This window comes from Micromys minutus (genome assembly GCF_963924665.1).
Source record: "Micromys minutus genome assembly, chromosome: 9".
NCBI classification, from domain to species: Eukaryota; Metazoa; Chordata; class Mammalia; order Rodentia; family Muridae; genus Micromys; species Micromys minutus.
The window spans coordinates 40,857,497-40,884,899 of NC_137978.1; the positions used below are offsets into that span (position 1 = coordinate 40,857,497).

At 46.6% G+C, this 27,403-nt stretch overlaps 1 protein-coding gene across 2 annotated transcripts; it reads left to right on the plus strand.

Moving 5' to 3' along the window:
- Window positions 1–1,341: 1,341 nt before the first annotated feature.
- OSCP1 (organic solute carrier partner 1) lies at window positions 1,342–27,403 on the plus strand (the record flags this gene model as incomplete). Of its 2 annotated transcripts, XM_080922155.1 has the most annotated exons (11): window positions 1,342–1,453; window positions 6,056–6,085; window positions 14,227–14,381; window positions 17,241–17,408; window positions 17,838–17,918; window positions 21,854–21,957; window positions 22,738–22,866; window positions 23,788–23,857; window positions 25,402–25,541; window positions 26,519–26,582; window positions 27,164–27,403. In XM_080922155.1, 11 exons carry the CDS (start codon window positions 1,342–1,344, stop codon window positions 27,278–27,280), a joined length of 1,170 nt encoding a protein of 389 aa, XP_080778281.1. In that variant the 3' UTR covers window positions 27,281–27,403. The 2 variants fall into 2 exon arrangements, with proteins under 2 accessions (XP_080778281.1, XP_080778282.1); XM_080922156.1 differs by lacking the exon at window positions 6,056–6,085.

A 27,403-nucleotide genomic window follows, 5' to 3' on the forward strand; every position in this document is an offset into this window, starting at 1 on the left:
AGCTCTGTCTTGATTCTAAAGCCCGTACGTAATACAATCTGACACTACCCAGAGGAAGAGTCCAAGAGAAAGAGTTGGCTTTGCCTAAACTTCCGATGCTTTTGGGAGCTAGGCAGGTAACAAAATGCATAAGGCCCTCCAGAAGATAAAGATATTTATTACAGGTAGGGGTTGAGCTATTAAGAAGCTCAAGTTGTGCTGGGATCCCAAAACTCCCGGAGCCAGAGGCAGGTGGATCTGATTTGAGGCCAGCCTGGCCTACAGAGCGAGGTTCCAGGACTATACAGAGAAACCCTGTTTCAAAAACAAAAAGCTCAAGTTGTACTAAACAATTTTTAAATGTTTGGGTCTTTTAGGAGGAGGAAAGAAAAACAATTAGAAGGTGTTACGAGGGGGTGCCAGAAGCAGGAAGGAAGGCACTAAAGGACTGCTGTATTTTGTAAGCGGTGCCTTTTGAAATTTAGTCCAGCAGCATAGAGCAGTGATATGGAGGGACCAAAGAATATAGAAAAGGGAATTAAGGAATGTGAGGATTCTGTAAGGAAAAGAAGTAAGTCGCTGATTATTAATAGGACCCAGGGAGGTGGATGTGGGTTCCAAAGCTCGTCTCAAGATTGCTGTGGCTGGAGAGAGAAATGCTTAGCAGAAACACTGAAATCTACAAGAATCATCTGAAAAGGACCAACCGAAGATGGAGAAGAAACGTGCGGGTCCTACTTAGGCCGCTAGGAAGGCGGGGCCGGGTTGCCTCACTGAGTCGTAAATCCGGCGCGACATCGCTTCCAAGAGGGTTTGGGGAGGAGACAAATGATATATCCAATCGAGATGAGGAACTGATATATAATAACACAGAGGGCCTTCGTGGCGCTTGCCGTCACCTCACTCCGCGCGTCTCTGGCAGGTGGCACACAAATCTGCCCCGGGGCAGCTCACCAGGCGACAGTGGGCTGGGGCTCTAGACAAAGCAAGCGGCTCCGAAGACGCTGGGGCTGACTTTCCTAGTTCAAGTTGAGCCTGGCTGTGCCGCGACAGATTCGTGCTGCTGGCTGGAAGGCTTCCTGCGAGGAGAAAGCTAGACTGGAAAACTCAAATCCAGCGCTCCCCGGAGGCCAACGTCGCGCTCCTTCGTTCGGACCAATCCCCTGGAGCGGTCTTTGTCACCTAACCCAATAAGCGCTGGTCTTCGGACCACCTCCTATCAATCCACCATATGATTGGTTCGCCTTTCTGTTCGGCGGCGTTGCCCCAGCAACCGGGCTATGGACGCGGAGGGGCCTCAAGGCTGCTAAATCCCAAAACCCTGGGGCTCTTCATTCACCTGCCCTGCGGGCTTCCTGCACCATGTCGGTGCGGACTCTGCCGCTGCTCTTCTTGAACCTGGGCGGGGAGATGCTTTACGTCCTGGACCAGCGACTGAGGGCCCAGAACATCCCGGGAGACAAGGCCCGCAAAGGTAAGAGGCCCCCCCGCAGCCTTGATCTGTCCCCTTCATCACCTCATTAAATGTCCCCAATAAAAGCCACAGCCTAGTACCTCCCCCCCCCCCAACCTCCGCCCTCATACCTACAGGCAGACCGGCACTTGGCCCTCTTCCCTGCATCCCAGTAGCCAGACCAACGCCTCTGCGCACTTCTCTTTGACAGCCGGGTATCTTTCCCAAAAGACGCAGAGCCCATGCAGTTGGAAGCCCTCGGGAGTCAAATTCTCCACAAGAGCATTTCCCCACAGAGAAACCTAATACATTGGACATACTTAAAGATCCCTCGATTTCCAGGTCTCTGGAAATTCGTCCATTTCCAAAAGTAGTTCCCAGCTACGATATACTTTTGGCAGGTATAACTATCTGTTAACCCCCACAAAACAGATGCGGATTCGCCTGTGTCTCTGTCCTCCTAGGTAAGCTGAAGCCTGGTCATGCTCATTTCAGAAGCGATTCCTAGAAATGTAGTCCTCAGATAATATAGATGAGAACGAAAACATACTTCTTGATTTTGCACATGTTGGAAGGGAATACAATTGTGAAAATACTATTGGAAAGCTTGTAAAATGCAAAATTATACCATGTGTAATTCAGAGAGAAGAGACCACCCAGAACACGCTGCCAGTTTTTCTTACTTCTCAGCAAACTGCTTTGTTCGCCAAATTTGCTGGGCTTAAGTATGAACTATTGGATTTCTAGGTAGAGGAGTAAACGTTTATATAAAGAACAATTGAACTCTAAAGAGGACATGATTTCCTCCCTCATCTGATGTCCAACCTGCCCTTTCAGATGTTGTGTCTGAGTCTGTGTAAGTTCATAGACAAGACAAGAGAACTCTCTGGACCACTTCCTTCCATTCATTTCTAGCTACCAGAGGGCTTTACAAAACGCAAATACGTTTAGTACCAGCTCTCCTTAAAGCCTGCAGTCAACCTTCCACTCCCGTCTAAAGGGAGACCAAGTCCTAGGCAGGACATTTGGGGCCCTCTGATTAGGACGCTTTGAGTCCTAGTCACGCCAACGTGTATTTGTAGATCTTTAACTTCTGTTCCTTCCCTGATCTCGTCCTTGAGGAGACTCCCTCCTTAGGAAAAGGATCTGCTTATGGTCTCACAGCATCCTCCCTGTGTTCTGCCTCAGCACGTGGCGGGTGGGTGGGTTGCTGACCAACTGTTTGCGTGTGTCTCCCCACTTGTTTGTCTTACAAGTGTTTTGTACTTCAGCATCTAGCACTCAACACTCAGGTCAGAATAAATCCGTGCTCAGTGAAGCTCTGCTGAACAAGTCGCCAGTGTTCTCTGCCATTGTGTTCCGTCCTCAGGGGGCTTCTTCATCTCTTGACTGTGTGATATGATTTCACTCAGGCTGATGGCCCTAATGGAGGGACAGGCTCGATTTCTCTAGGTAGTCTGCATCTTGGAAGACGATGTCAGTTAGCAAATTACATTATTTACGTGGCCTTTAAAGGCATAAAGACAAAATCTAGACCCCGCATTTAGCTAGCTACACGATCTTGAAGTGTGCTGACCTCTGTAAGCCTGTTTCCCTATAAAACGGCGAAGCTGTAATGGGCATTCCCTGTTCACACAATTAGTAGTGGGCGTTGCCTTTCAAGAGGTGGTCTGGGCAAGGCTCTGTGGATGTGAGAGGTCAGGCTGGCTTTAAGAGCTGTAGTCCCAGGCTGGAGTTAGGAGCACTTACTGCACTTTCAGAGGGTCGGTTTTCCATCCCCAGCATCCTCTGGGAAGCGTACAACCACCTGCAATCCAATTCCTGGGAATCCAACACCCTCCTCTGGCCTCTCAGAACATGCACATACCCAGATACACACACATAATCAAAGATGATAAAAATTTAAATACCAAGCTGTAGTCGTTAAACTAGGCACTTGGGGGCTGAGGCAAGAGGATCCCTGCAAGTTCCAGGCCAGCCTGATCTACCTTGTAAGTTCTGGGCCAACCTGGTCTATCTAGTAAGTTTCAGGCCAGCCAGCATGACCATAATGAGACCCTGTCTCAAAAGTACAACATATACATACTATCTTTTCTTACATGAATGCCCACTATTTTGTTTTGTTCTGAGGTAGAGTCTTATGTAGCAAAGGCTGGCCTGAGCACTGATCCCCCTTTCCCCACCACCTCAGAGTTAATATTATAGTTGTGTATTACTGTACCGTATTCTGTATGTTAAGAATGACAGTCTTTCTGGTCTACCTAGACTCTGCTTTATGAAGTCTCAGCCACCTTTAATGATTCATTTTCATCCACTCATTCATTCCGCCACTTTTGGCGGATGTTACGGATGTTACGCCACGTAAGATTCTGGGGAGACTGGATCCAGCCCATCTGTACAGTCCCTGGAAGCGGGGTACTGATGAATGCAACCCATAACTGATTCTAAAACTCAAGACCGGTCTCCATAATGACAACAGTACAGTAGTTGCTTTGCTTTGTTGAAACAAGGTTCACACTGTAGCAGTCCCCAGACTCATTGAGTAGCACGGATTAGCCTGGAATCCACAACAGGCCACGTGCTAAGGTTGTAGGCACAGGCCACCACTGGAGACGATCGAAACAGTTTCTCAACTGTATCAACACTTCATTTAATTTAAACACCATGATGGCTGGGCCGTGGTGCGCACACCTTTAATCCCAGCACTCAAGAGGCAGAGGCAGGTGGATCTCTGTGAGTTTGTGCTTTGAAGGAAATGGTAATTCTTGAAGCTGTTTTCACACAACTAATTGGTCTCCTGGAGGCCATTCCTGTTCCCAAAAGGCCAGTAACAGACATTGCCACCTCTCCCACAGTGCAGCCAGAGTTTAGTGTTGAACAGAAAGGAAGTGTGCTCTTAATGGGGCAGCTTGTAAGAGTCGCATACGTAAACATTGTCCCACATTTTAGGCAACAGGGGATGAGCAATAGAAGCCGCCTCTGCCCCACTTCTAACCTCATAAAACCCTGTTGCATCTTGTTTGCCTTCCTCATTACAGGAGAGGAACCTGAGACACATAAGCACGTGACTGTGAAGTGACCTTTCAGGTTTTTTGTTTTGTTTGTTCCTTTGTTTTTTGTTTTGTTTTGTTTTGTTTTGTTTTGTTTTCCTGAGCTGTGTAATACTGAAGGACTAAATAGCAGTGGAGTTCTGTTCTGGCTCAAATTTAACAGCCAGCCCCAGAATCCCTGGGCCTACATCCCACCCATGCAAAATATAAAAAGCTGTATTGCCACAAACAAGTCATCTGGAGAATACCTGACCTGGCATTTTAAAGAGTTAAGTAGGGAAGGAACCAACAGCTCTTTAGTGCCCTCTGCTGGCGCCGGGTGCTATTGCGGACTACAGTGACACTGCCCTTCCTGGTGTTTTATCCACAACAGACCAAGGAGGGTCAGACACACCTTCAAGAGGATGAAAACTCCCCATCTCTAAATAACCGCAAGCATGTGATGCTAATACCACAGAGAAACAGCACATGTTGATACAGGACCCCAAAACCAAATAACTGCTTTAGGAAGGCCAGGCAGGACCTGCTTCTCCATTTACTCCCTCTCCAAAACTTTACCATGCTAACCCCACCCCCCAGTACTGGGGACTGGATTTAAAGCCTCCTAGGCAAGAGCTCTGCCATTGATCAGCCTCTCCATCCAGCCAGATTTAGAGCTAGCATCTCACTATGTTGCCTTGAATTCACTCTGTAAGCCCTGTTAGATCTTCAACTTTTGATCCTGCCTCAGCCTCCTGCATAGCTAAAATTACAGTCCTGTGCTACAAGGCCCAGCTATCCCTGTGAGTCTTGAGTGAAAGAGAGAGAGAGAGAGAGAGAGAGAGAGAGAGAGAGAGAGACTGATTTCCACTAGCCTCAAAAGAGCTGTTTATATTGTATGTTGAGGCTGTGCCAGTGTGTGGTGAAGACATGCATAATTTCATTGTACTTCAGAGATCATTTCCAAACATCATAGTACCAAGTGTTTCCCAAAACGCCATTAGTTGTGAAATGTTTCCCACATGCAATTATGTGTAGAACTCTCTAGTGGAAGGGCTAGGAGAGAGGAAGTGGAGGAGGCTGTACACTGAACTATTCCTACCAAAGAAAGGAGAAAGGGCAGAAGTTGATCTTCAGGGCTTAGAGGAGAGATCAGTGGTACAACACTTGCCTACTAATATATATAATTTTTTTGAGACAGTGCCTGACTGTAGACTATGGCCTGGATCTGCCTACCTCTGCCTCCCAAGTATTGGGATTACAGACATGTGCTACCACACCTGGTATAATGTATGTTCTTGCCATGTCGGAGAACATAACTTCTGGAGCCTTCTAAGAGGAGCCCCAGGTAGCTAGTTCTCCCAAGCTTCCTCCTACACTAATTTTTTTCAGTAGTCATTTATCTGGTTTTTACAACTCTTACATCTTTTTCAAGCTCCCAGTTGAAGGTGGAGCGTGCACATAAAACATTTAACTCAGATGGAGAAGAGAAAGTTCGCAGGGCAGACAACTGGATGTAGTATCTGAAAAGCCTCCATTCGACTAATGTTCTTGCTTCATGAACTGGTGTTTTCTCTTTGTATGCTTCATATAGATGAATGGACAGAGGTGGACAGAAAACGAGGTATGCCATTTCTGGGCTGCATGCATTCAGTCTTCGTTCACAGGTTCACTCGGTCGGTCGTCAGTGGGTTTTTAAGCAGGACCACTTTAAGTGTTGCTAGTAAGAAAAAGGTGTGAGGTTCTTTAGCCAAGACACTGCGCTTACTTTGGAATAAACACATTGTGTAAGATGAAAACCCAGCAGGCTCTGGCAAAGGGGCCACACTTCATCTGAAGGGCTCCTCCTAACCCCCACCCCGCCCCACCACCATCCTTTTTGATGGTGGTGGTGGTGTTCCAAGCTTTCAGGGACAGCTGGGGCAGAAGCTCCACTTCTCAGTACGGTGGTCGTCCTATGATGTAACGGAAGAGTTTGCTGCGGTCTGAGTGGCCCTCGGAGCCGTTCCCCTTAGCGCAGTTACCTGTTGAGCAACTGAGGAGGATGGAAGCATGTGGCTGCATGGCTGCCAGGAGAGTGGGCAGAAGGCATGGGACCATGCATGCACTGTTGCCTTATGTTAAGTCTGGTTTTCCCCTCACCCAGAACCAGCTGCAAACCTGGAAAGGTTGAGAGGCTTGCTCAGAACAAGCCCTCGGCTTCTCTCAGTCGCTGTATGTCCTAGGTGTGGTGCCTGGGAATGGTTTACACCTGTCATTTTAAATTCTCTTATCCCACAAGATATGCCAGTTATGTATATTTATAATACATAAGGCGTAATGAGGCCAAATAAGATCATGGTGTATTATGTACATGTGTGAAAATGTCATAACAAAACTCATTATTGTGCATAAGTAATATATGCTAATAATATTTGGGGTGGAGGGGGGCTGGAGAGATGGCTCAGTGATTAAGACCACTGGCTGCTCTTCCAAAGGTCCTGAGTTCAATTCCCAGCAACTACATGGTGTCTCACAACCATCTGTAATGGGACCTGATGCCCTCTTCTGGTGTGTCTGAAAACAGCTACAATGTACATAAAATATAATTCTTTCAAAAATAATAACATTTTTTGTTTTTGTGCATAAAATGTATATATTTAAAATATAAAAGGCCCACTGAAAGCATTTTAGTATCTTGGATTTTGAATTTAAAGCTGTAGGTTTGTTTTCTTTTATTATTGAAAGAAAGTTTTTAGTATAATTACATAAAGTTGACATTATTATGGCAGATAATAGTTTTGACTTTGTAAATACTTTCCTAATTGTAATGACATTTACTTATAATGTGATATTATGGAAATCAGAAACAATTATAAAATCAACTTAAAACAAATAACGCCAGGATAGGGAATGAAGAGGAATTTGGAACAGGATAAGCAGAGACAAATAGGGTAAAGCATTTTAGCAAATGTTGATAAATGGATCTATGTATAATGTGTTAATGGACTACAATATTCTGAATTCATATGTGTGTGCCATATTCATACATACATATATATAGGTGTGGTAGCACACACCTTTATTACACTTAGGAGGCAGTGGCAGACAGATCTCTGTGGGTTTGAAGCCAGCCTGGTCTACATAGCCAGGCCAATCCCAGCTACATAGTGAAAAACAAAAGCCACTGATGGGTTGAGTGGGTAAAGGCACTTGCTTCCAAACCTGACAACCTATGTTTGATCTCTGGAACCCACATGGTGGGAGAGAACTGGTCCTAGCAAGAAATGTCCTCTGATCTCTATATAAACACACACTCATGAAACAATTAGGCTGGTTGTGGTGGTGCACTTTATAGATTTATTTTATGAGTGTGAGTGTTTTTCCTGCATAAGTGTGTGTGTACCATATTCATGCCTGGTGCCCACAGAGTTCACAGAGGGAATTTGATTGTTGGGAGCTAGAATGACAGATGTCTGTGAGCCACCATGTAAGTGCTAAGAACCGAACCTTCGTCCTCTGCAAAAGTGATCAGTGTGCGTACCCTCTGAAGCATCTCTTCAGCCTCTGGTACATACTTTTAACCCTAAAACTAGGGAGGCAGAGACAGGCAGATGATGTCTTAGGGTTCAAAATCAACCTTGTCTACACAGTGAGTTCCAGATTAGCCCAGGCTACATACTCTGTCTCAGGTAAATAGTGCTTTAAAAAAAAAATAATAAAGGAAGACAAAGCCCTTTCTAATTTCAGCTCCATTGTTAGCAGCTTGGATTTCCAACTCTCCCAGATTAAATCTTCCTCTTCAGTGGAATGTGAGAATGAGGATAATTCAAAGTTGCCTTGGACCTTAAATGAGGAAATGTGTGTAGAGTTTGAAGCCCAATGTCTTAGAACACGATAGAGATTCTATTGTAACCTTGCAGAACATTCCCCGGCTTCTCTTGTGTAACCTTGGCTCCATCGAGAGCGATTCCATAAACAAGTGGTTTTGGAGCAGGGGTAATTGATAGAAGCTGAATTGCTTTCATCGAGATAATTATCTCATCAGCCTAGGTTCGGAGAAGCCCTACTGACGTCCCGGGCTGCCTTTACTGTATTCCACAACCATCTTCTCTTGAGCAATTTTTGGCTCATCCTTTGACGCCTGGCAGAATTTCAGGTGTGAAGTGTGGCTCTCGAGGGCTCTTTGTGTGTGTAATTGGATCGCTGGAGCTCATTTTAACATAAGTGTTCAAAAATAATCAGCAGACGCTGACTTGGTCATCTGTCTGATGTTTACCCAGTTACCAGCCCTCCTGATGTCCCCATGAAAGACCCCGCCCCTCCTGTTTTCATCCTTTTCATGACCAAATCTGACTCCCCTCCATTCTGCCCCCAGGGAAAGAAAGCAAAGCTCATTTCAGTGCCAAAAACAAATGCCAAGGTGGGAGCCTGGTCCTGGCAGGGGAAGAGAGATTCTAGCCGGAGACGTGTGTGCCCCTCCCCCTCCCTTCAGTTGTCAGACCGTTGACATTGACAGTGGACTCCAAAGTACTCAGATGTCCCAGAATCCCGATCTGTGCAGAGGAGAAAGACTATGCAGCCCTGGCAGCAGCTGAAGGAGGAACTTGCCTTATAGGAGATTTCATACAGCTCTGGCCATTTGCCTCACAGCTAAATTACTACATGAACACGACGGCCTTTGTTTCTTCTCTTCTATAAAACTATGATGTTGCAGAGACAAGAGAGAGCAGACGTTTTCTCCTTGGTGTAGGCAAACTATAAATAAATCCATTTTCTGTTACCAAGTTGAATTTCCTTGTTTTTGTATTTTAAAAAGACGGGGAAATCCAAGTGCCTGGTAACAAGGGCAGCCCAGGTGTCTGACTAATCCCACTGCGCACACGTGTGTGCAGTGCGGATCTTGAGGCACGGCTCCTTCCTCTGTGTTCATGTGGCGTTCACCTTGGTGCCTGGTATTCTATACGCCTGCCTGGGCTAAGCTTAACACAGAGGAACAGGGGGAACGGTGTGTGTCTCCACTCTCCCGGTGCAGGGCCCAGCCTTTAAACGCCCATTTCCTCTCTGGGGGCTCATGTGTGCCCTGCTGTGCCCGCAGACCTTGCTGCCCTCGGTCCTCGACAGGTGAACATTGCTTAGGTCTGATGTGGGAGCCATGGTGATACAGAGCACTTGTATGTCCCTGGGGAAAAGCTTCCTTTTTTCCTTTTTGCTTTGCCCAAGTCAGTAACAATCGCCTTGGGGTTTTATCGCTTTTCAAACCAATTTATTTGAGGCTAAGCTATTCTCCTGGATCCTGAATGAGCTCAAAGACCCTAGAGAAATGACTCGGCTCTTTGTAAGAGGAATGGTCTCCAGTGATTCCTTCCTCCATGGCCTACTTTAACGCTTCCCTTTTACTTTTCTGGGGACCCTGTGGCTTTTCATTGGTATCTTTTCCTCGCAGATTCTGTACTTTATATAAAGGCTGTGGTGAGGGAGAAAAGTTAGAAAACCCAATTTGTTGCAGGTCCTTGCTTTATCTGTCTGAAGCAAATCCAGAAGGATTCCTGTATCTCTCAGCATCCCTGTGAGAGTTCTCTGGCCGTTCTGAGCTGTCCTCAGATGTGAAAGCACCTGCATTTGCTGTGGGTCTAATTCTTCCTGTCTGAGGAACAGGAGAGAGTCAATGGAGGGTCAAATCCAAAGGTCAAGCGTGAGTGTAGTGATTCTTTAAGAATCAGCTCTGAATATTGGTATCTTTCTTTCCCATTGCTGTGGTAAGGCGCCCATGGCTAAGGCAGCTTAAAAAGGAAGTGTTAAATTGAGCTTCAGAGGATCAGAGGCCATGATGGCAAATGAAGGAACAGCTGGGGGCTACATCCTGAATAAGAAGGATAAGGCGGCCAGAAGGGGGGGGGCAGGAGAAGGGGGTTAGAATAGTGTAGGCCTCTGAAACTTCAAAACTCCTCCCATAAAGCCACGCCTGTTCAGCCTTCACAAACAGTTTCACCTGGGGACCAAGTATTCCAACATGTGAGCTTTGTAGCCTTTCTCATTCAAACCACCATAGTCAGTAAGGGAGGAAAATACCCCCCTCCAATCTGAAGCACTTCTCTACCAACTGAGTGCAGTTGTGTTTGCCTCCAGTCCCAGCACTTTGACGGCCGAAGAGGCAAAGAGTATTAGAAGTTCAAGGCCATCCTTGGCTATAGGCCTTAATTCCAGACCAACCTGGAATATATAGGCCTCTACCTTTAAAAAAACAAATACATGAAAAAGATTTAAGTACAGCCTTCAACTTCTCTTTCCTCTATAAAATGTTCTTAAAATAATAATAAAATATTTCTGCTCGGAGCTGGAGCGATGGCTCAGTGGTTAAGAGCACTGGCTGCTCTTCCAGAGGTCCTGAGTTCAATTCCCAGCAACCACATGGTGGCTCACAACCATCTGTAATGGGATCTGATGCCCTCTTCTTCTGGTGTGTCTGAAGCAAGTGACAGTGTACTCACATACATAAAATACATTTTTAAAAAAAATCCCTGCTCTTCGTTCTTTAAAAGTTTAGCCAGAGTGAAACTCCTAGCATAGCACATCCAGTGCATTCAGCAAAGGGAAATGGGGTTTGCGTCTTTCAGAAATAATCACTCTTGAAATGTAAATACTTTAAAATCCGATTTTAAAAGCCTGATACCAATAATAATAATAATAATAATAATAATAACATCACTCAGGCCAGGTAGTGGTGGCACACACATTTAATCCCAGCACTTGGGAAGCAGAGGCAGGCAGATCTCTGAGTTCCAGGCCAGCCTGGTCTACAGAACAAGCTCCAGGATGGCCAAGGCCACACACAGAAACCCTAGAAACCCTGTCCCTAAAAACAACAAAACAAAACATTTAAAAAAAAAAAAAGAGGAGGAGGAAGAGGAGAAACAAGCATGCGTATTAAGAATTCATATTAGAGGCTGGGGGACGGCTCAGCAGCTAAGAATATGCATTGCCCTACAGAGGACCCGAGTCCCCAGCACCCACTCCATGAGGCACCTCTACTGCCTTGTCAAACTCCAGCTACAGGATAAAGCCCTCATTTGGCCTCCACAGCCACCTGCGTTCACTCATACACAGATACAGTACATGGAATTAAAACTGAAAGATAGGGGTTCAAAAGATGGCTCGGTGCTAAAGAACACACCTCTTCCAGAGGTCCTGAGTTCAGTCTACAGTGACTCTATCAGGCAGATCACAACTGCCTGTAACTCAGCTCCAGGGACCCCAACTCTTCTGGCTTCACTCTCTCAAACGTGCCTAAGCCACATGCATATGGGTACACACAAACACACACATAATTAGAATAATATATCTTTAAAAGTAATCTTTTTAAAAAGAATTCATGATATATAACTAAGCAACCCAGTTGTCTGTGAGTAGATGAGTTTGGTAACCAAATACTCTCCAGTTTACACTAAACTGGCTTAAGAATAATCTGGAGGGCTGGAGAGGTGGCTCAGTGCTTAGTGCATACACTGCTGTCACAGAGGACCCAACTTCAGTTCCCAGCAGCCATGTCAGATGGTTTACAAGCACCTTTAACTCCATCTCCAGGGAGTCGGATCCCTCTGGCCTCTAGCCTCTAAGGGTACATGTACATACACCCACACAGACACACATACACATACCTTTTTTTTTTTAAAGACTACTCTTGGCCAGCAGATAGCTCAGCAAGTGATAACACCCCCAAAGCACACCTGTCAACCTGAGTTCAGTCCCCACAGCGATAGGCATGAGGTGGCAGGAAAGAAGCAATGTCACCAACTTGTCCTCTGACCTCCACTCATGCACCTTAGCACACGTATACCCCCACACACACATACACAACACACAATAACAATATAAAAAACATCCAGAACAGTCTATGCATACCTATACTTGCTGCTGTTCTCATACCAGAGTCCCCACCCCCCCACACACACCTTCAATAGTGTACTTAGCTGAGTCATCAAAATATCTCCGAGAGCAGAGCTGAGGTCATGGTGGTCTGTGTGAGTCCTTAATTCTCAACTGTCCCAACAGGATGGGATCTACTCCTGTGCCAGGAAATCAATATCATAGATCAACGAGGGATCAGGCATGCTAACATGGAGCAAACCAAATGGCATGTTTTGTAGAAGCATTAAAGATCCTGTAATTGCTAACCAGCGGGCAGTGTGTCTATTTTCACAAAATGTTACGAAAAGTAAATCGCCATTGTTTGTCTGACCTGTGTGTGTGTGTGTGTGTGTGTGTGTGTGTGTGTGTGTGTAATTTAATTTGAAGTTGAAAATGGTTTAGACTGCTTAAAAGGGAAACAGCCCCCATTGTGCACACACATCCACGAAGAATGAGGTAGAATAGATTCGATGAAAGGGCCAGCGAGATGGCTCAGTGGCTGAGATGCTTGCTGTGCAGCCTGCCAACCTGAGTTCAATGCCCACAAGCCCTGGAAAGGTTGGAAGGAAAGAAATGACACCACAAAGCTGTCCTCTCACGGCCACACACCGTGCCACACTCCCACACAAACTAACAATGAAGCCGTCTATAGACTTTATTTTATTTTATTTTTTTAAAGATCTATTTATTTTATTTGTATAAGTACACTGTAGCTGTCTTCAGACACTCCAGAAGAGGGCATCAGATCCTGTTACAGATGGTTGTGAGCCACCATGTGGTTGCTGGGAATTGAACTCAGGACCTCTGGAAGGGCAGTCAGTGCTCTTAACTACTGAGCCATCTCTCCAGCCCTATTTTTTATTTTTATTTTTGCTTTTTCAGATGGGGGTCTCAACATGTAACCCTGACTGGCCTGAAAGTCACTCTAAAGGCCAGCCTAAATTTTTTTGAAGGATGTGTGTGCCATTTCTCTTTTTAAGGGTGTGCTCTAATTTATAATCTCTATATGTTTATAACAGTCTTTTTATTTATAATAGGAAAATTTTGATTTCTTTATTTTATATTTATGCGTGTTTTGCCCGCATATGTCTGAATGTATATCACATGCATGCTTGGCACCCTCAGAGATCAGAAGAGGGAGCTGGATCTCGTAGAACTGGACTGAACCACCATGTTGGTACTGGGAACTGGGTACAAGTCTTTGCTCTTAGCAGCTGAGCCATCTCTCCAGCCCACATTCTTTTTCTTTCTTTCTTTCTTTCTTCCTTTCTTTCTTTCTTTTTTAAGATTTATTTATTTTATTTTATTTATATGATTACACTGTAGCTGTCTTCAGACACATCAGAAGAGGGCATCAGATCCCATTACAGATGGTTGTGAGCCACCATGTGGTTGCTGAGAATTGAACTCAAGACCTTGGGAAGAGCAGTTTTATTTTGTTGAGAGAGGGTTTCTCTGTATCTCTGGCTGTCCTGGTACTCCCTTTGTAGACCAGGCTGGCCACAAACTCTGAGATCTGTCCGCCTCTACCTCCCGAGCACTGGGATTAAAGGCATGAGCCACCACTGCCAGGCAGAACAGGACTTTTTTTTTTTTTTAAGAACAATTTTCCTTATGAAGGCAGATGGTGTCTGTGTAACGTGTAAAGCACCATCTTGAAGAATATTGTCATTGGACATTACCCTGGATGAGCCCTCCTGAGCCCTGCTTCCTACTGGACTCCTGGGCTTCTTTCCAAGGGGCTCATTTCAGAAAGCATTCTGTGTCTCAGCACTGCCTACACCTAGCTCCCATTCATAGACAGACAGCAACTCCTAAATAAGGCAGGCCTCTTCCAGTCCCTTCCTGGCTCATCTGGAGTCTCTCCTGTCTCTACAGTTCTGAACGACATCATTTCAACCATGTTCAATAGGAAGTTCATGGAGGAACTGTTCAAACCCCAGGAGCTGTACTCCAAGAAGGCCTTGAGGACTGTGTATGACCGCCTGGCTCATGCCTCCATCATGCGACTGAACCAGGCCAGCATGGATAAGGTGAGCAGCCCCTGGGTCAGTTCAGCTGCAGCTCGAGCACCTGTTGTGGATGCCCTTTGATGGGGTAAAATCGGATGCCACATGCAATGGTATCCTGGGAGAACAGCAAAAGTAAATTTGAGCTGCAGTCAGTTGTCAGGGTGAGAGGATCTCTGGAGGCGTCTGTTGTGTTTCATCTGCCCAAAGGGAACCCTGCTGTTCACATCCTATTTACAGGCATGAACATGTACCACCGGGTTCAAATACTCTACCCTTCCCTTTACCTCTGGGAGGATGGTAAGAGAAAGCAGTTAGGAAAGCCAGTATGACTAAAGCACTGTGCACATATATGCAGATGTCACAGTGAAAACCATTAATATAAATATATCTTAATACTTAGGTTTTAGCTAGGTACACCCTTGATCCCTGCACTTGGGAGGCAGAGGCAGGTGGATCTCTGGGAGTTTGAAGCCAGCCTGGTCTACAGAGTGAGTTCCAGGACAGCCAAGAGTACATAGAGAAACCTACTCAAAGAAACCCAAATAATAATAATTATTATTGTTGTTGTTATTTTATAAAAGGAAAAACTTTAAACTACCTCCTTACAATAAATGTCAGCTCTGCCGTGTAAAAAACAGGTATTCCTAAGGTATATGTTTAAATATTCAGCCTTTACTTATATGAACATATCTATGCCTTTGGAAAACAAAGTATTAGAGCACTCCTTTTATTTACTCTTCTGTTTTATGTGTATAAGTGTTTTGCATGTATGTCTGTGCATCATGTGTGCAGTGACTGCAGAAGCCAGAAGAGGGCATCACAACCCTTGGAGCTGGACTTAGCGATGGTTGTAAGCTGCTCTGCCAGTGCTGGGAACCAAACCTAGGTCCTCTGCAAGAGCAGCAAGTGTTCCAAACCACTGAGGCAACCCCTGGGACACTCTGATTTTTTAAAAGAATCATGCCACATAACTGAAAAGCAGAGGACATACAAATCTGTTCAGAAGAGTTATGAAACATTTATGTAGCCACCTGCCGTCCAGGAAGGAGAAACTCAGGCAGAAGGAGATGCCCTCCAGCCAGAGTGTACCAGGGGAAGACATTGGCTTCATGTGCAGGTGGCCAGAGGTCCCAGGGGATGTTGACACTGTTTCCTGCATGCTGTGAAGAAAATGGCTCATCACCTATGGTCTTCCTCCCCAAAGCCCACAGCCCCAGTCTAACCACAAGTGCAGACACATAGCATCAACATGCTGCAAAATGCAAACTAAAGCACCAGTATTTGGAACCATCATGGTGGGGCTCAGTGGCTTAGTGCACTTGTTGCTCTTTCAGAGGACTAGAGGTCTGTTTTCAACACCCATATGGGATGGCTCGCAATGGCTATAACTCCAGCTCCTGGATATCAGATACCCTCTTCCAGCTTCCATTCTATCTGCACGCACACACACTCATGCATACACTTGTACACACACAAATAAGACTAAACATAAAAACAAATGTCAGTGTGACCAATGAGGAGAGTGGAATAAACCATCACAGCCAAGAGGAACCCATAGTTTGTTCTGGAGAAGATCCTGCAGCGCCGTGGGACATTTGGGTCGGGGAAATGACTCAGTCAGTCACAGTGCTTACCTCACAGACACAAGCACATGTGTTTGTCCTCAGAACCAAATGCTGGGCATGATGCCATGCGCTCATAACCCTGTCACTGGGAGACAGAAGCAGGACGACGTCTGGAGCTTGCTAGGCAGCAAGCCTAGCTGAATCGGTGAGCTCTAGGCCAGTGAAAGACCCTGTCTCAAAAGAGGTAGATGAGGGGCTGGAGAGATGGCTCAGTGGTTTAAAGCACTGACTGCTATTCCAGAGGTCCTGAGTTCAATTCTCAGCGACCACATGGTGGCTCACAACCATCTGTAATGGAATCTGATGCCCTCTTTTGGTTTGTGTGTAAAGACAACTACAGTGTACTTATATACATTAAATAAATAAATCTTTATTAAAAAAAAAAAACAAAGAGGTAGATATCACTCCTAAAGATGACACTGGGGGTTAACCTCTTGCCTCTACAGGTACACACTTACACATACTAATCTAGGATACTGGGGAGAAAGTAAACTCATGAGATTGCTCTTTTAGATAGGATCTCCCACATTCCAGGCCAGTCTCCAGCTCACTATGAAGCTGAGCATGATCTTGAACTTCTGATACTGCTGCCTCCACTACCGGAATGGTGACCCGCACAACTATTCCTGGGCTGTGCTAAAAATCCAACACAGAGCTTCCTGCATGCTAGGAAAGTTCTACCAACTGAGCCACCCTCCCTGTCCCCAAGTTCTAGGACTACAGACAATTATTGCGTTAGACTTCAATAATGATAATTATTCTTCAACTTGCTCCACTATATGTACTTTAAAAAAAAAAAGTCATTAAAAACTGGGCTGGAGAGATGGCTCAGTGGTTAAGAGCACTGACTGTTCTTCCAGAGGTCCCAAGTTCAAATCCTAGCAACCACGTGGTGGCTCACAACTAACAAGTGGGCAGGCTGAGGAAGGGGAATCAGGATTCCAGATCCTTCCAAGTCCAGTGCTTAGTCCAGACCTCACAGCAACCAATGGGGTTTCATGTGAGCCCCATCCAGGAGACAGGATGACCAGAAAACCATGGTTGCCCAGGGACCTTCTGGCTCCTCTTGTTGTCTTAGTTTAGTTACTCTCATCAGCCCTCACATCCTCAGAAATGCTCTGGCTTGGGTGACAACCCTCATGGTCTCCTGAGCTGCGTGGCAAGCTCATGACTGCTTTTCCACAAAAATGACTTTGCTCAGCTTCCGGTCGGTCGGCTTTTATGATTCCCGTCTGTTTCCTGTGTGGGTTGACAGCTCTACGACCTGATGACCATGGCTTTCAAATATCAAGTGCTGCTGTGTCCACGCCCCAAGGATGTGCTGCTGGTCACTTTCAACCATTTAGACTCCATCAAGGGTTTCATCCAGGACTCTCCAACCATCATACATCAGGTGGACGAGACCTTCCGGCAGCTGACAGAAGTAAGCCGCCCACCAGCCTGCCATCTTCCCGCCACTGCCCTTGTTCTCAGTCACCTGTAAGACCCAGCAGATTCTATGCTTACAGTGACAGGGTCAAAGCCTGCCACTCTCCTAGGACATTCTAAAGTCCCACAGCTGCCTACTTGTTACTACAATGGCGGCTATCGTCTTCCACTCTCGGCTGTAGCCGGGAAAACAGCAGCCAAGAGCTGAGTGCATGCCTGCTCAGCCGTGGAGAACAGATGCTCCAGGCCTGTGGAGAAGGTGGAATGGCAGAGTCTGTTCCACTTGGGAGGGAGGGTGCTGACACTCCTGCTGCCAAGGTTCCCGCTTATCTGAGTCCCACCCCTGAGCACTCCAACCCTGCCTGTCCCTACCACACAGCCCATGGAAGAATGTGCAATGCTTCCTTCCACCTTGCCTTGGCAGGTATATGGGAATCTCTCTGCTGGGGAGTTCCAGCTGATCCGGCAGACACTGCTTATCTTCTTCCAAGACCTGCACATCCGAGTAAGTGCCTGGAACCCCCCAAACCACCCCTGCAGCTGCTGCCCTGGCCATAAGCCAGTCATCTGAACAGACCAGGAACATGAGCCCAACTGGTGGTGCTCCTGATGTTTTGAATCCATGACTATAAGAGATCACATGATAGATTTAAGCCATTTTCCCCCAGATTCACTGAGCTTCTTTGCTCTACAGAAAAACTGTTGTCTGGGTACTAGTGTGACCATGAAGCTTTTCTCAAGCTCACATCCTCAGTGTCCCAGCATCAGACACTGTCATGTGGCTGCTCTCCTGCTCCATGAGATGCACCCTTCCCTGGCCTTCACCATTCACTTACTTGCTGAAATCCATATGACCAGACCTACTGGGCCTATAATTAATTCCGTGTCCGCCACAAAACTATTGCCCAAAATCCAAGTTTCCCCACTGTGGTCTCTGTTGAGGACATTTCCTTCCCACCACTCGCTTGGCTCAGGACAAATGTCGCTGTGATTCTCCAGTCTTGGTTTGTCCAGTTGCTTCTAAAGTGCATAGGGTTTGCTCTTCCTGTGGTTCTTCTTTTCTCTCTAAGCTGCTGACACATTAGCTTGGGTTCACATACTTTTTTTCCAGTTTCTGGGACCTTGACCAAGTCCCTATGTATGCTAAGCAAGTTCCCTGCCCCTGAGCTATACCCTTACCCTACATTCATTTCTTGATGGCTGTTGTCCCTTCTCTTACTGTGCCATGCCTATTCCAAACAGTTCTGTACCCTAACTTTAAAAAATATTCTTCTGAATTTGTGTGGGTCTGGGCAGCTCTCCCGGATGGGGCTTTGTCCCTTCCTAAAACTGCGTCAGTCAACTGATGTGGAACTATGGCTTCCTACAACAAAACCAACTCTGGTCCCAGTGCTAGACAGTATCAGCTGCACACTGAGCCTGTGCTCTTGAATCTGAGCTTCTTTGCCTGAAAATTGGAAATGATGGTAGGTAATTTGGAGTGCACTGGAAGAACCCAGTGAAGGAAACACATGTAATATTCCTTCTACACTGAAGAAGTGTAAAACACATGCAAGAATGTGGTCACGGTGCTACCTCCTGGGAGTGAGGATTATGGAGGAGAAACAGGGCAGAGAGACGCACCCCAGCACCTTCAGGACCTCATGTGCATCCATGAGAACCAAGTCAAGAAGAGGACTAGAAAGTGATTCGTGCCTGAATCTGCTTCCCTTCCAAGGGCAGGAACAACAAATAGATTTCAGCTCTAATGCCAGTTTTATTTTTAATGCTAATGAACAATGTCATTGTATTTACTATGGATGGAGCAAGAACAATCTGAATATAGACTAAGATCTCTAATGCTGATGGTTGAAAATATAAAATTATAGAAGTACAAGCAAGACTTATGTAGCAGATTTAAAAATCAATTTGAACAGATTGAAAATTCCATTCAGTGGTGTTACCAGGACCATGCATGTATTTAGGCATATTTTATGGACAGCAGTAATATTTGCAGCCATATTGATCTCTCGGTTTTGAGGAGATAAAATTCATTGTAATGGAAAAAAACATGCCTAATCATAATTCTGTAGTGAAATCACTGAAATGCATTATGCCGCTAAATATATTGGGCTTTTATTGCCAAATGGAAAAACAAGGAAACATGGAGATCATAGCTAATCATGGGTGCACATGCCGAGCCCTTCCACTCTGCAGGAGTTCAAGGTCATCCTTAGCTATGGCTTCGGGGAGGGAGGGCTGCAGGAGGTGGTGCTGAATCACACAGCTTGCCGTTCCTCTGCCAGTGATCTGCACAGCTGGGCTGGCTTCCGTGTCTGCTCTTCCATGTTTCTGTTCAGCTGCGATGTGTGATTGCCTATACGAATTCTCTGTTTTCAAAATAGTCTTGATAGTTTTTAGATTTGTTAGCAAAACCAACTAAATCAAGAAAACGCAGCCCTGCACCAAGAACTCTTGTTCTTATTTATTTTTATTGTTGTTGTTGTTTTAACCAAAGCAAATATAAACCTGCACGTCCAGTGCCAAGCTTTCTATGTCATGAACCACACACGGCATCATGACCTGTCCCTGGGGACCCGGACAGAGACTGCACTAAAACCAGTTCCATTTAGGTTCATCAAGAGTTAGCTACAGCCATCTCCATCCCACAGTCCTCTTCAGCTACATATCAAACTCAAGCCTGGAATTCGCAAAGATCCACCTGCCTGTGCCTCCTAAATGCTGGGATTAAAGGCATGCACCACCACAGCCAGGCTTCCATCTTGTTTTCTGAGATAGGGATTCCCACTGGGACCTGGGGTTTGCCAGTTAGTCTGCACTGGCTGGCTAGCAAGCTCTAGGGAGCTGCCTCTCTTCATCTGGAGTTAAAAGGCATGATAAATGTAGGCCAATTGGTCAGCATCTGTTTGTCCTGAGTGTCTCCTTGGAGGGACAGGGACCTGGCAGCAGTGGGACTCTGAGCATTCTTCCTCTCACAGTGAAACTAACCACACACATCTGCTGTTACGTGGGCTCTGGGAAGAGTTGGGTCTTCATGCTGGTAACTCACCTACAGTCCTCTCCCTCTCCCTCTCCCTCCCTCTCTCTCCCTCTCTCTCTCTCTCTCTCTTCCCTCCACCCCAAGACAGATTTTCAGCAGGCCCATGAAGAAAAGGGGTTGGGAGGCAAAGGATGCTGGCTCAGTGGTTGCCATGGTAGGGAGGTTTCAGCACTTGCATATAGGAAATGCAGGAGTCAGAAATGTGCCTGCAGCTGGATATGATCTGGCAAGCAACAGGGAGCCAAGGGTTTTAAGGAAGGCACATGGCTGCTAAGGCATCCAGGAGCATGTCTCTATCACTAGGATGGAGAGCAGGATCCACAGATAAGGAAAGCAGGAAATGGTGGTCAGCAGTGAGGACCAGGTGGGGTGAAGATGGAGGCAGCCAGAACACTGGCATGGCCTGGCAGCCAGGGAGATAAAGGAAAGTGACTGACGGTGGTTCAGATGCTAGCGTGGTGGCCGAGTAGTAGTGGTGCTCACTGAAACTGGGAATTATAAAAGGCGAGAGGGGCTGGGAAAGGCAAAAGATCTAAAAGTGAGGAACTCCTTAAAGGTTGTTCTCCCACCTCTGACCATTCCCCTCAGAATATGGCTTGTGCCTGCACATCTCCACTTCTGAAGCATCATACACAAAATCTGCTTCCTCCAGCTCAAACAGCATCCCAGCCCACGTCCCCAACCCGTCACTGTTCTCTTCAGGGAGCTGCTATCCTCAGGTTTACTATGTGGAAGGTCTGGCTTGATAATGTGTCATAGTGGTTTTTCTGTTGCTGTGGTAAAACACCATGACCAAGGCAAGTTATAAAAGAAAGCCTGTAATTGGGCTTACAAATGGTTTCAAGGGGCTAGAGTCTGTGATGGCAGAGTAAAGGAACAGCTGGGGGCTCAATTCTTGATCCAGGATCACAAGGCCCACAGGGAGTCACACAAGTCTTTTAAATCCTCAAAACTTCCTGCAGAGACACAGCTCCACCAACAAGACCACACCTCCTCTAACAAGGCCACACCTCCTCTAACAAGACCACACCTCCTCTAACAAGGCCACACCTCCTCTAACAAGACCACACCTCCTCTAACAAGGCCACACCTCCTCTAACAAGGCCACACCTCCACCAACAAGACCACACCTCCTCTAACAAGGCCACACATCCTAATTCTTTCCAAATAGTTCCTTCAGTTGGCGACCAAGTATCCCCATCATGTGGATGAGGCCACTCTAGCCCTGCAAGTCTAGAGTGTATGTCCCCCTCTCTCTATGGGGTGTGCACACACTGTGTTCTAGTACCTGTACCTCACTAGGTAGCATGCACAAACCACTGCTTACTGGTTCATCCTCAGAAGATTTGTGTCCGTGAAAATGTACCAGAAAAATTACACCAAATATATTTTTTTTCTAGGTGTCCACATTTCTAAAGGACAAAGTTCAGAACTCTAATGGTCGATTTGTGTTGCCAGTGTCGGGGCCTGTGCCCTGGGGAACTGAAGTTCCTGGAGTCATTAGGTAAGTTCTCTGTGGTAACTGGCCAGCAGTGTTTGCAGTGCCAGGAACACAGCGTGTGCCCACCCCATGGAGGTACCAGGAACACAGAGTGTGCACACCCCATGGAGGTATCAGGAACACAGTGTGCCCACCACATGGAGGTACCAGGAACACAGTGTGCCCACCACATGGAGGTACCAGGAACACAGTGTGCCCACCTCATGGAGGTACCAGGAACACAGTGTGCCCACCACATGGAGGTACCAGGAACACAGAGTGTGCCCACCCCACAGACTGCCGCACTGCTGGGCCTCCCAGGCTCTGCTTACTTGTCCCTTCTTCAGTAAAGCTCAGCTCTGTGGAGGTCAAGAATCCAATCACAGCTTTGCTGCTTGAAAGGAGGATGCTGGGGCCAGGCAGCCAGTTCCCAGGTTCATTTCCTCAGCAGTTAAGTAGTTGCTGTGAGAACACTTGACCACACTCTGCCGTGCTTACACAGTCAGACAGACAAGATCGTCTTTATCTTTTTTTTTTTTTTTTTTTTTTTTTTTTTGTAAGCCTAGCCTTTAATGGCTGAGCTATCTCTTCAAGCCCCGTCTTTATCTTTTGTTTGGTTGGCTTCCCTGGCACTGGGACCCAAGGTCTTGCACGTGCTATGGAGGTGTGGTGAGTTGTATCTCCAGCCTAGCATCCTTCTCTCAAAAGAGGGATTAAATCCCTTTTTGTCCTGCTGTGTGCAAAAGATAAAGTGTCCTGAAGGCTGTCCCTCTCCCAGAAGTCCCTGTCACCTGTGCTTTTCAGAGTGTTCAATGACAAAGGCGAAGAGGTGAAGAGGACAGAATTCCAGCATGGCGGAGACTATGTTACTGCCCACAAGGAAGGTTCCTTCGAGCTTTATGGAGACCGAGTCTTGAAACTGGGAACTAACATGTAAGTCAGACCTCCACTGAGTGAAACCAATCTCACAGAGGTCACCTCCAGTGAGTGAACTCAAATACACAGAGTCACTCACTTCATTTAAAAAAAAAAAAAAAGTTCTCTGAGAAATCCCCCACTGCCTATACTGAGGATGTGGCTCAGCTAATAGGGCGCTTGCCTAGCATGCATGAAGCCCTGCACCACATAAAGTGGTGTAATGGTGCAAGCCTACACTCCCAGCATTTGGGATATGGAGGCAGGAGGATGAAAAGTTCATTAAGGTCATCCTGGGCTTCATAGTGAGTTTGAGGCCAGCCTAGAGCACCTGAGAGCCTGTCTGGGGAGAAAACAAAACCCATTGATCATTGGAGTCATTCACCCCCCCCCCAAATATAATGCATGTCAGAGCCATGATATTCAAGCACTAAGGATCCCTGGCAACACCCCATAGGCAAAAGATACATAGTCTTAAGTAACCATGGAAAAGTAACCAGTGTCTTTGCTGTGGAGGGTCACACAGCCTTCCTGTACTGCTGTGTCCTCAGTACTGTTCCTTCTGAGGCCTTTTCTCGGAAGAAGCACATTGTGAGCATTTCACAACTAGCAGTATTCTAAACTCAGCATCTTCTTTTTTAATATCTACTTATTATGTATACAATGTTCTGTCTGTATTATGCTTGCACACCAGAAGAGGGCATCAGATCACAGTACAGATGGCTGTGAGCCACCATGTGGGTGCTGGGATTTGAACTCAGGACCTCTGGAAGAGCAAGAGCAGCCAGTGCTCTTAACCACTGAGCCATCTCTCCAGCCCTAAACTCAGCATCTTTCTGGATGCAATTAAATATCTCAAAATGACAACCACTGTACTCACCAGTTAGAAGGGAGTTAGCGACCAGGCTGGGTAACAGCACCATTTTCTGTTGGTGCCAGGTATAGTTCAAGTCGTCCTGTGGAAACACACATGTCTGCAACATCAAAGAACTCAGCCTCGAAGACACAGGTGAGCTGCTCTTCCCCTTTCCTCCCTGCTTCTTTCCCCACTCCGTGGTGTCTGTATGGGGGCGGGGCTTTGGCTTTCAGAGCTAGTTAACTTTCCCCTCATCTTTTGACATCTTCCCCTCAGCCTTCCAGTGATCTGACTAATTAGGTAATTTGGGGATTGGTTCATCACCACAATTAAATAGGAGCCAATTACCAAGACATGAGAAATAGCTTTGTACCAGAGCTGTGAGGCCTGTGGCTGCTGGGCCCAACATGTGTGTAGGGGCAGATATCAAAGCATCCCTTTTCAAGAGTGCTTCCTGGATGTAAGGACCTTCTGCCCTCCTTTAAAATGAAGTTTTTATCCCTCTGAGTTCCTATAAACTTTCATCAGCTAGCCACACGCTGACATTGGGACAAATCACAGACTGTTCAGTTATTGAGTGTTTATGGAACTGTGTCTGAGGGTTGGGAACCAAGACAGAAGCTTGGCATCCATGTTGTCTCACCCCGAAAAGGCTTTGGTTCCCTGGGAAGGACAAAAGTAGAAGCAAACAGCAAGATGGAAGGACATTGACAGGCTATGCCAGAAGACTGTGTGCTCTGTCCTTGGTGGTGGGAGCAGAGGCCAGGGATCACCACGGCGGCATGAAAACTGGGCTCCAGAGGGGGTGAGACTCCAAAGAGCAGAGGAGGAGAAATGGGTGCCAGCCATGGTGGCGGGGTGAGCACAAGAAGAACGAGGAAAGCTGGATCTTGTTTGGAGAGGCAGCTAGTCTCCAAAGAGCAGGGGCTTTGCTAGACAGGACTCTGGGACCAGATTAAAGAAGGTCTTACTCCACTTAGGGGTTTGTTTTGTTTTGTTGGTTTTTCGAGACAGAGTTTCTCTGAGTATCCCTAGCTGTCCTGGAACGCTCTCTGTAGACCAGGCTGACCTTAAACTCACTGCCTCTGCCTCCCAAGTGCTGGGATTAAAGGCATGCACCACCACCAACCAGCTCCAGTTTGTTCTTTATGCAGGAGTTAAAGGGCTTTGTTTCAAGCCAGACAGAAGTAAGAGAATGTGTTTTCCGTAACTGACTGTAGTGAATTAGAGCCCATAGTCGAGAAGGAAGGTAAAGTCTATGAAGGGTGGCGAGAGAAATGGCCAACTGTGTTCCTGGATGTCACCACCAGAGGGCAGTATTGGAGTTCCTCCGGAATGGTATCCCTTGAGCAGCAGACCTGACAGGAGCCACTTGGCAGAGGGAACTGGACCCGACTGAAGAGGAAGCAGGCCCCTGCTCTCCTCCAAGGAGGAAGACAGTCTGAGAAGTGTGGTCCCTGGGGCATTCCACTAAGCTTCAAAGTTGAAAGTCTGTGGTTTGCTTCTTTGCTAACGTCCCACTGTTGCTGACTGGATTATTCTGGCTAAGCTTGCCTTCTGTGCATTAGTTGTACCCAGAAATAATTTAGACTGTTATTATTTCGCTTTGTTGTATAATTCCTCCCAGTGTCTCTGGGGTCTTGGCAGGAAAACGTGACCCCCCTCTATGGCTACAAATCACACAGTTGTTTCTACAGGAAAACATTGCTCCAAACCCTCTTGCCAAAGAAGAACTGAATTTCTTGGCCAGGCTGATGGGAGGGATGGAGATCAAGAAACCGAGCGGCCCTGAACCGGGATTTCGATTGAATCTGTTTACCACTGATGAGGAAGAGGAGTACGTTTTACACCTGCCTTTCTTTCTTTTCTCTTCTCTTCTTTTCTTGACAGGGTCTCATATAGCCCAGATGACCTCAAATTCACTACATAACCTTAAAGTCCCGATCCTCCTGCCTCTGCTTCTAAGGTCCTGGGATTACAAGTGTGTGCCTCCACGCTCAGTTTATATGAGATCAAATCCAGGGCTTCTGCATACGCTGGATCTAGTGCCCTACAAACCAAGATACTTCTCCAGCCCTAAATTCTCAGCTCCATGGCTTAGATCAAGTGTAAATACACAAATAAACCCCTGCGTGGTATAAGAACACAGACACAATGACAACTGCAGAGCCACACACATGAGCACAGATAAAAACCACCAGTGACTTAGCAGCACTTGGTGGTGGCCTGATTAAAGACTCCCTGGGGATTAAGCAAATGGGGCTTCCTGAAGCCACTCCTCCAAAAGCTCTAAAGTTATACCAAACAGGAAGCTACACAAGAAGGATCAGGAGATGACTGGACTGAGCTGGCTCACCAGCTAAAGGCCCCAAGCTCAGGACCTGCATTCCAGCCCCACAGATTGAGAACCAACACTCACAAGTCATCCCTGACTCCCACGTGCTTGCCATGGCCCGTGTGCACACACACTCATGAATACACACAAATATGGAGTATAGGACCCCGAGCTGTCCTAAAGTCATTTCAACTGCCGGGTCACAAATGTCTTAGTGAAGGCCGGTTTGCAATGTGGATTGGAGGAGCTGCCATGTGACCTAGGCCTCAGAACTTGGCGAAGAGAAAGGGAAAATGTCATGTCGGCAGAGAAGCAAACACAAGACTTTCTGAAACATAAGGATGGGGGTGGTGGAAACGGGAAGTGGCAGGAGAAGCAGAGAAAACTGGTTACCATGTTCTCATGAGGTAGTTCACCATACTAGGAAGAGGAAGTATGAACCTTGTAACCTTAGGCCTGTCTCTTCCTGCCTCCTCTAGACATGCAGCTCTGTCTAGGCCAGAGGAGTTATCCTATGAAGTCATCAGCATACAAGCTATACAGGTATGTGAGGGGCCTCATGGGGTCCCTACCCATCTTCCCCAGCATCTTGTAGAACTGTTGCTCTTCAAGCATAAAGATGAGATGGCTCAGTGGTTAAGAGCACTGGCTGCTCTTCCTGAGGTCCTGAGTTCAAATCCCAGCAACCACATGGTGGCTCACAGCCATCTGTAACTCCAGTTCCAGGTGATCTGTGGGCACTAGACATGCATATGATACACACACATACATGAAGACAAAACACTCATACACAGAAAATTTTAAAAATATATCTTTTAAACTTGGGCAGTGGTGGTGCATGCCTTTAATTCTATCACTTGGGAAATAGAAGCAGGCAGCTCTCTGAGTTCAAGGCCAGCCTGGTCTACAGAGAAAGCTCCTGGACAGCCAGAACTACACCGAGAAACCTGTCTCAAAAAAACAAAACAAACAAAAAAAAAATTTAAAAAAAAAAGATAGCCAAAGGTACCCTATTCTGTTTCTCCCAGAGGTGAGCCCCTTAATGGCATGATAATTTAAGTACTTCCTGCAGGACAGGAGCCCTGCAGACAAGTCCTTTCCTTCTCTCCCCACACTTCCCACAGGACCAGCAACGGAGTGAAGAGTTGGCCCGGATCATGGGGGAGTTTGAGATCACAGAGCAGCCAGAACAAAACACAAGCAAAGGAGATGACTTGCTGGCCATGATGGACAAGCTATAGACGAGCAGATGGGCACGCCCTAGCCCTCCTCCAAGAGACTGCCTTCTGACCACCCGGGACACGGATGGCTAGGGATCCCATGTGCTCCTGCAGGATTCTCCAACTGAGGCCTGCACCATTTCT